The sequence below is a fragment of the Takifugu flavidus genome, chromosome 1 (assembly GCF_003711565.1).
Source record: "Takifugu flavidus isolate HTHZ2018 chromosome 1, ASM371156v2, whole genome shotgun sequence".
Taxonomy (NCBI): domain Eukaryota; kingdom Metazoa; phylum Chordata; class Actinopteri; order Tetraodontiformes; family Tetraodontidae; genus Takifugu; species Takifugu flavidus.
The window spans coordinates 26311562-26320990 of NC_079520.1; the positions used below are offsets into that span (position 1 = coordinate 26311562).

A 9429-nucleotide genomic window follows, 5' to 3' on the forward strand; every position below is an offset into this window, starting at 1 on the left:
TCAGTGACATTTTAATAAAATAAGAAAAAAAGGGAAGCTAACAGTGACTAAAGTACTTGTATTGCGTCGTAATATCCGTACCTACAATTTGTGTTGTCGTTTATGTCTGCTGGGGCAAACGGGACCATCTTTAAACGTCTTTCCCAAACAGGTTTGAAAACAGTGAAGAATTCCTCACTTCTGGGGAACAATGGCGCCGTTTGAACGCCACCTCCTGAATAAGGAGCCAACAATCAGGCCGGGCTGGAGAGAGAAACTCTTCCAGACTTATTTGTCCTTTGGTCTTCATTGCTTGGACTAATGAGCCCTACACACACACACACACACACACACACACACACACACACACACACACAGCCCTAATAAAGCGTAACCATTAAAACCAGCGAAGAAGAGATATTTATGGCGCTCCCCGCAAGGCCTCCGCTTCCTCGGTGCGACCCACATTCCACATTCTGAACGCGTGGAATATTCATCGCCGCTGATCGGGATGGAAGCCCGGCGAACGCCATCACGCGTTGCGGTCGTGCAACGCCGCGTCAGGCAACGGCGCCTACTTTAGCGGGCTGGACGCCGCGACCCTGCTCTTCCTCCGGAGCAAAAGGTCAGCGTCGCGGGAGGAAGCGGGAAAGATGCAAATGGCGGCGGGGGAGGGAAATCAGATGGGAACGAAGAGGAAACCGGCGCCGTTCCGCAACTCAGCACAATTGCGGTGGGGCGGAGACGGAGGACATAAAGGCCGTGTTCGGGTCTCGAGGGGAAGGCCTTGAAAGGCGAACGCAGCGAAGCGAGGCTGCGGCGCCGCGTGCGCTCGGACGGGGACCTGCGACGGTATCGCAGAGCATGTGCTGCTCTTCTCAGCTTCGCCGCAGGAGGAGCTGACAACAGGACGCCAGGGTTGCGCAATAACGGCGCCAGGATTTAAATAACAGCGTTAACTTTCACTTACACGTTGGGAAAGAACCAAAGCTGGAGCCAAATTTGGATGACTGATAAGATTTGCTGTGCTGATTTTTGAGAATTTCCATGAAATAAGTTTATAGATTTTGTTTCCAATGATTCATCTAAACGAACGCTTACACCGCGGCGATGACACGAGCCTCTTTCCTCCCAAGTTGTTTGCGGCGACCGCGTCGGTTTGTTGATCCACGACAAATATGTGACGATTCAATTCACAACGCCATTCCCTTCCACCGCGGCGAGGGCCTGGATGTGCAGGAGAGCGTGTCCGGCACAGGCGCGGCGTCCTTTAGTTCTGCTGCGATCACAAGAATTCCTTATCTGCTGATGAGGGGAAAAAAAAACAGACGCTGGTCTGATCTTTAATCAAGCGCCAGTTCCCAAATCTGGGCGGATAACCGACGGCAGATTTCCTTTCTACAGTTGTGTTTCAGCCCAACAGTCTGAGGGGCGTGACGCCTCTCGTTAAACGGCGTCCCCGTCCCCGTCCCCGTCCCTGTGTCCTCTGTGATCCTCCTTAAACCACTGGCAGATGAGCTGATGAGATGGGGAAGCCGTTGCCGAGTGAGTCACCGGCTCCATCATCTACCTTAGCTGGTTGACCTTGTGACTTCATAACGCTGCAGAACGCAGCCCTGCGCTTGAATAAAGGTGCCTTATTTCCTTTTTAACTGAAAAGAATGCAGTCCAGATAGGAGGAACCAGATTTCTTCTGTCCTACATCCCACAGAATCGCGCATTTTTAAAGCACTGCGGCTAAAATGATGCTCATCATACCCGCGACGCCTCTGTACAGCTGTGACAAACTTTCTCTTTGATCCATAAAATCCATAAAAATAAATAAAGCTGCAGGACACAGATCTCGATCAACTCGTGAATTTGGTATTTGACGCTAAAAAGGGATGGAATGTCATGACCTGGGGGGGTGTTGGAAGAACTGGAGACTTAACTTTCTCCTCTTTTGGGCAGCACCTCAACTGAATTTCAGGTTTACATTTTGGAGCTGTTGTCACACAACGGGATCATTTCGAGAAACGTTCCCCCTGTTGCAGTGGGTAACGCCCCTCTGGCACTTAAATCACCACAGCCAGCGTCGCCATGGTGATTCTACAACAGCGATGAGCGATGGCGCGCACGGGACGACCTTGGGCCCAAATACTGACATCTGACAGCGTCAGTAAATCAGATCAACCGCCGCTGGCAGGGTTACAGGAGATTCCCAGCCTGGCTCTGTGAGCCAGCAGCCACGCGGGCGGCGACCAAATAGAAAACAGAACCTAAAAGGAAAGCTAACCTAAGGATGCTGAGTCAGGCCTGTGACCTCTTGATTGAGATGAACCATCTGGAAACATGAACCTGGACATCTGGACTCCCACTTCCTTCACTTTTCTCCATTTTGAAATCTATTGTATCAGTCTGTGCTACTATTGCATCTGGTAGCAGCTAAAGCTAGCTAAAGCATCTCACTGTGTTTTAAAGCCTCAGACCAAACCAGTCTTTCCACGTCGTAACACTGTCTGCGTGATCCTGGAAGCAGCGCACGCCCAGTCATTCTCACACAAACACGCGCACGAGCGCACATGAGTGATTACCTGTCAGTCACGCAGACCACAAACATGTCAAGGCTCCTCCCGTCTGACACCGGGTTCTGGGAGAGCAAAGAGTTGTGTGATATTTGGTGTCTGCAGAGCAGATCTGAGTCCTCCTCCTCTGCTGAATCATCGTGGGGCTGCTGCCAGAGTGATGCAGTCGGGAGAGATTCCTCCTCACGTGAAGGTGCGCACGATGCAGGCGGATTTTGAAGATTGGCCCAGTAAACCGCTGAAGTTTACTATGCAGATACGCAGATTCATGTCAGATGTTTAGGTGGAATACAGAGCTAAGCGCTATATTGTATTTAACACTGATTATGCATGTTTATTCTGGGCTGCACGGAGAATAAAATAATTGCTGATTTGAATTTTTGCAGCCTTAAAAAGACAGAACAAAGAATCTTCATTAGCAATTCCTCGAATTCCAACATCTTGAAATAGCTTCCAACGCCACAGAGGGACGGCGCAGTAGAACTCGAGCTATTCCTCCCACCGGCGGAGGTAATGTTTGGTTCTTCAGCTGTCACGAATGAGTTTCGCCGTCTCATTTACACCAATTTTCTCCAAGTGTCCAAACATTTCCACATCAGTTGCCTCTGAGACTCGTCGCTAAGAGCCAGAAACACCATGGAATTGGTTTCTGTGGCCCGGGCAGGGGCGGGACGCGGCCTCGCTGCCCCCTGTGGTGCGGCGGCAGCTCGTTATGGCGACGTCTCCGTGTGCCGCTGAACCAAAACGCACTAAAAAAGCCTTCGAGGGAGTCGACGCCATCGTTGCGAAGGACCCTGGAACGAGTGGCGTAAGACAGAACACAGCTCGGTGTTATCACGTCTGCTGACACACCAACAAACACCCAGAGGACAGGAAGTGTTGGCTTATTTTAGCGTCAGAAGCAGGACGTTGGTGGAAGATTTAAGCAAGGCTACAGAAAAGCCCCCTGAAAGACTCCACTAGCATTGGATGAGAACATCTTGCTTCATTCCCACGTGCACAAAGAACGACCATATCATCACGAACTATAACCGCTTAGAGCGGAAATGCTCAGTTAGCAGTTTAGCAGCTTTCCTGCAGTTCATGAGGCTTTAAAACTAAAGACACGCGAGAGCCCCTACCGAGATTTTAAAAAAAAGGTAGTTTTTTTTAATTGTAGCCAGCACTCGTCTGCAGATCCTGAATAGCTCAGCAGCTATTATTGGTTAAAATCCCTGAAAATCGCACAGAAATCCAACGGTCTGCAGACAGATTTAGCTCGCACGCTCTCCCAATCTGTCATTAAGCACACCTAACGAAGCGGCGTTCACAAGCAGAACGTTTGCATCAGCTTCAGCATCGGCCTCAGCAGCGCGGCGGCAACTGTTGCTATGGAACTCGCGGGCAGGCCGCGTGGGTGGCGACCTATCGGAGTGATTGACGGATGAGAATCACACAAAACCAGACCAAACACACAGTTTGTGTTGAAGCTGAGGAACAGAAAAACCCCATTCCTCCAGTTCATCCTCTGTGGACACCCCCTCTGCGCTACAAAATTGCACGTTTCATCCTCAAACCCTTTAAATTGAGGGTTTTTAGAAGCTGACCACTGCTCTTCTCTGCCAACGCCATGATGGGATCCAGTGGGTACGTGTACGATCATAACAGGTGAGACACCCGAGCTGAGGGTTTGACTTCCCATTAAAGTTTAACACACGTTGACGTGAGGCGGCGGGCGGAGCCTCCCAACAGCTGCGTTCATTCAGATTTAATCAGGTTCCCGCGTGGGCAGCCCATAATAATTCAACTGTTGCTGATAAGTGACAAACAGGTTGGGGCACAACTGAACAACTGGTGCTTTTATTGTGAAGGCGAGCTGAGGTGATCAAAAATCTTCGCCATCGAGTGTGGGGGACGAATGATCGGCCCACTTTCAGGGAGGGAGACGGAAGATAGCGGCTGAATAACGAGGGCGGCGTCTCTCCTCCATCAGGGGGACGGGTGTGTGTGTGTGTGTGTGTGTGTGTGTGTGTGTGACAGGACGGTCCTGGAATCAAGAGACAAGAGGAAATTCATCTTATCTCGTTCAAAAATCAGCTCAGCTGTGACAAAAACCTCACAGACTCTTGAAACGGGATCCAAATCCACATCTGCTCATCAAGGCATCCTTGTCACCACGGAAACGCTGCTGTGGCGGAATAATAAAAGCCCGAAAGCCCGAGCACAGCACAGCCCTGGCAAAGGAACGTTCGCCATCCCTCCGCAACACAAGCGCATCGGGCGGCGCTCTAATGTGGCGAGAGCACCGGCAGTGTTTCCCCTCCGCCTGTGATGTCATTTCCTGCTCCCATGTTGACGGTGCGCTCAGGTTTCAGCTGGGGGGGGGGGGGGTGGAGACGGGTCCCTGGAGGCCACAGGCTGTTTTGACAGGAAGTTGGGACCCCGTCTCAGCTGATCTCATGTTTTTCAGGGCAGCGTCACACAGGAAAGGTGGAGCAGCGCTAACGTCAGCCACAACAGAACCGAGGAAGCCCCGGTTGCCGTGGCCACGTGGGCGTGTCACAGGACGCCATCTGGTCGCGCGCTCGGGTTTCCGCGCTGCCAGTCTATCTTTGTGCACGCTGGTATTTTATAGGAGGCCAAAATACGCAAACACCCGCGTTTACATGGAAGCTTGACGCTTTATTTTGAAGCACAAATATAGTCACAGGCACCAAGTGCCGTCACGGGGAGCCATTTTTTGTCCACTTCCTGTGCTGATGAACTACAGGCTAAAACCAGACACAGTGACCAGTTTTTGACCTTTTGCCCTTTTCCAGTTTCCAGTTTTGGGAAAACATCATGGAGTGATGGAAGAAGAAGGCGCGCTTGCATCACCAGTCCAAACCACAATGGAAACCAACCAGGGAAGAAATGGGATGTTTACAACCGTTACACAACCTTTAAGACGAGACTGCAGGCACGTTTTGGACAGCACAGATTTACTATTTCCTCCTCTGGGGTTAAAGGGCGACGCTCAACGAAATGTCATCTGTGTCAGGTTAGCTTGGAAGCTACAGGGTTCAGACCGACACTTCTGCTAAACCCTTTGCAAATTTACACACGAATACTAATCAAGCTCGATTCAAGACCGCGGTTGTGTTCGATAAATGGCTTCATTATCTTTGAATGGTCCAACAGTCAAGGAGGGTAAAATCGCATCGTTTACGTTCACCTCCGCGGACCCGTTTTTAAGGGGCGGGGGGGTGAAGAGCTCTGCAGAAGCTCTGCTTCTATACACAGGACACAAAGGAAGGATCTCTGACACCGAGTGTTGATGGGCTGTCAATGAGGTCACGCCAACGGCGCATCCGGAGCCCTTCCAGTGAGGCTGCGGGGGGATACGACACCCCGGAGGACACACACACACACACACACACACACACACACTGGATGGATTCTTTTGACCAAACATGTCTGGTTTCATGGCGGCTCAGACTTGCATCTGCCCAAAAGTGGCGCAGCCAATCGTCACTGAATGAATAATTGAAACCACACAACCATTTTCTGATGGCGTACAGTGGAGCCGCTCTTTTAAGTTTGCGTTTGGAACTTTTTAGCGCGTCTATGCACCCCGACGTCTAGCCAAAGGTGCTGCGCTACATGGTGTAACCATGGTAACTGCACAGCTGCTAGTTCGGTCTGGAAGCGTGGAACTTTCCGTCAGTGATGAGACCGATAACAGGCCAGCCCAGGCGCCAATGGATGCTTGTTCAAGACCATAATAATCGCAGGAATCGGTTTCCCTGGTGCGGCCGCTGGCTCTGAAGGTCCGGCCTTTTCCAGGAGGGACTGAAGCGAGTTGAGTCTGTGGGGCTGAAACGGCCTCACACAGGAGCAGGGTAACACACCCCGTCTTCCTCCCTGCTGCTGTCACACAGAAGGCTGACAAGCACAGCTGGTTGTGCCGGTTCGCCCTCATGTTTTACCGAGGAGAGCCTCCGCAGCCCAAAGGTGCCACTGGTCACGTGTCTCCCCGTGTAAACTGACTGCGGCCCAGAATATGACAGCAGAGACAATAATGTCGGCACCAGTTTGGCCCAATCGTCCACAGATCGCATCCAAACAGGTTTTTAGCAAGAAAGCGCACCCCACCCTGTGCACGGCCAAATCGACTCTCTCCCTTTATCTGCGACGCGTAAATGCGCACGATGAGACGCGCAGTTCAGAACATCTGCGGCACCAGAGCCGTGCGCTTCACGCGCGCGCTCGCAGCCTTACACACTTTCATTCAGCCACAGTTCACACAGCATTATGAGGGATTAACGGCGGCTGTTTTAGAGTTGATTCTGACGGCGTCTGAACCTCTCGTGACCTATATGCTTAACTGGAGCGGCGCAGCGGCGCGGCCCCCCCCCCGACCGCGGACGCTCCGGGAGGGGTGGGGGGGGGGACGCCGAGTGCAAACAGCAAAATGATGAAGATGTTTCAGAAGATTCGAGGCGCTGGCAACAGTGAAGCAGCTAACAGAGCTCACTATTAACCTTCTTTCTGTTGGTTTTGACCCAAAACCTGAAGCTAAATGCTCCACACCCATTTAGTTGCGTCTGTTCTGAGGCATGACGTCCTCTTCTGGACCACCGGGGGGGGGGGTTAGCTAACAGCAACATGTAGCTAATGAGAACCGGTTTGAACTGCGCTTTAATTGATGTATTGAAACTTAACTGGCACACATCTGGCCACGAGTAATGGACCAGGACCGGACGCGGTGGTTTCATACCCTAGAAAAACTTTACCTCAGTGGTTGTTACTTTAGACCTTTTAAGACTAAATGTTTCAGAACAAGTCCAGGTCCAGCCGGGTTTTCTGTCCTACCGGGCAGAAAATGCTCCCTGCAAGACAAGCGGGACCCCGGACAGAAATCCCGGCTGGACCCTGGCCCTCGGGGACTGGATTTGGACCCCCTGGCAAAGATCAGGTCAATCCTACATATGACGAGTTGCTCCTGCTGTTCTTTATTGTCCCGGCAGGAGCCCCCACCTGCAGACCTCAGCGCAGAATCCTACAGCACAATCACACCAACCCAGCGGGGGGGCCGGGTCACCTGTCACGGAGCTGACAGAAGCACAGCAACTGTTGTCTTTTAAATCTATCCAATAATTACAGCAGTCGGGCCAAACCGCCGAGCTCCTGAGACTTTCAGGTGTCAGGACAAACACGAGCAGGGGACGGGAGGACAACTCTTAAACTCTCCAGACACTCAAACCCCTCCGACGATTCAAAACAAACTGGTGATTTTGTGCAGCCAGGATGAATTTATTCAATATTAACCAAATGCTACGTGTCAACAGGCTTAAATTAGAGAAAATTCTGCAGAATTAGGAGAGAACTATGTTGTTTTGCTATTGAAAACATCTGGTAACATCAATGGGTTGAGAAACAAGATGATGTTTTCTATTTATTTTTTTGGGGGGGGGGGGGGCAGTCAAGAGATTTATTTCATATTTACATTTTTTAAACTTGAACCATTCGGATTCCTTTGAAACCTCAACGCAAAGTCAGAGATGTTGCACTCGTGGTTTACTTTTAAAAATGCGCCATCTGTGTCATTTTGCGTGCGCGTGTGCGTGCGTGCGTGCGTGAGTCACCTACACTCGCACAGCTTTGATTTGGATTCTCCTCTAATTACAACACAAGCACCGTGCTTGTGCTGTCTGGGTTTTAGCCATGGGGGGGCAGGTTGTGGTTGATTAAAAGGACGAAAGGAGCCTGTTTCCAGCCGCGGCCCCACCGACGTGTCGGTGGCCCCTGTGGCTCCCCAGCCCCGGCTCGGCTGCTCTGGGTGCGGAGGCAGCAGCCCGGCTCCCTGGGTACCATGTCCGCTCCCTCCCCATCCGTCTGCGGATACGCTCCTCCCTGCTGAGCTCAATCAATGAACCCCCGCATTCACGCCGCAACTGTGACCTACACGCCGACACTTGGTGCACAAATGAGGGGACCCGAGCGGCACAAGACCGACGCACGACAGCCGACGCACGACAGCCGTCGTCCCGGCCGGTCGGAGCAGCCTCGCATGGCGGACGTCTGCTCGCGGGGTCGGCTCTTACCTGCCCACGGTTTGGTTGGCCAGCTGTCTCATTCGGTTGAACTGCTTCTTCATCTTGTGTGTTTGCGCGCTACCACCGGACGGTCGAGCCTCTTCACGTATCTCATTGATAGAATGAAGTCAGATCTCCGCGCTGATCTACGGCAGGCGACAAGGTTCGCGTTCAAAACATCCAGTTTCGGGGGGATCGCCGACGCTAAATCCTCCCCATTTCTGCCGATGACGACGGCGTGTCTCGGTCCGACGCTGCGCTCCGGTGCCCAAAAGATGCTGGACCGATTTCTCTTCTTCTCTCCCCCGAGACTGACAGCTCACTGACGACGTGACGTCTCGCGCGCGTTGCATTGTGGGAAATGTAGTCACGTTGGGCATTTTTCCACGGACGAGTCAACGGGCGTTAATTTTAATTTAAGAAGGATTTTATACAAATTGAAGTTTACCGACCTTGTAACCTTATTATTAAGGGTTATTAAAAATTGAAGCTTTGAATTGTAAAATAACAGGTCCGACTTCTACTGTAGCCTCTTCAGTTGAAACAATTTTAATTAACTATATATCTACTTTTTTCTGCACATTTTGCTGTTTCAAAGCCACATATATATATTTTTGAAGGACAGTTTGAGCAGCCTGTCATAATTAACCCCCCAGCTGGGATAAGGGCCAGCGAATACCGATACCACGTTATACCGGGAAATGTCGCCATCTAGAGGCCCTTTAAAGTAACAGCCTTTGAATTTCCATGACAAAGGTCAAAGAATGGACAATAAAAAGGTGATTTGGCCATAAAATAGGAATTTACAAGAGTCCTTCAGCTTTCTGGTT

General features: G+C 51.2%; 1 protein-coding gene across 2 annotated transcripts in view; it reads right to left on the reverse strand.

Moving 5' to 3' along the window:
- LOC130528718 (rho GTPase-activating protein 44-like) overlaps positions 1-8924 on the reverse strand; it is a 30888-nt gene extending 21964 nt beyond the window's left edge. Inside the window, exon 1 of one of the 2 annotated variants that reach the window (XM_057038411.1) lies at positions 8609-8924. In XM_057038411.1, the coding sequence (XP_056894391.1) occupies positions 8609-8661 (53 nt within the window). In that variant the 5' untranslated portion in view covers positions 8662-8924. The remainder of the gene's footprint in view (positions 1-8608) is intronic. The other variant, XM_057038447.1, reaches the window with a different exon arrangement.
- Between the last annotated feature and the right edge of the window lie 505 nt (positions 8925-9429).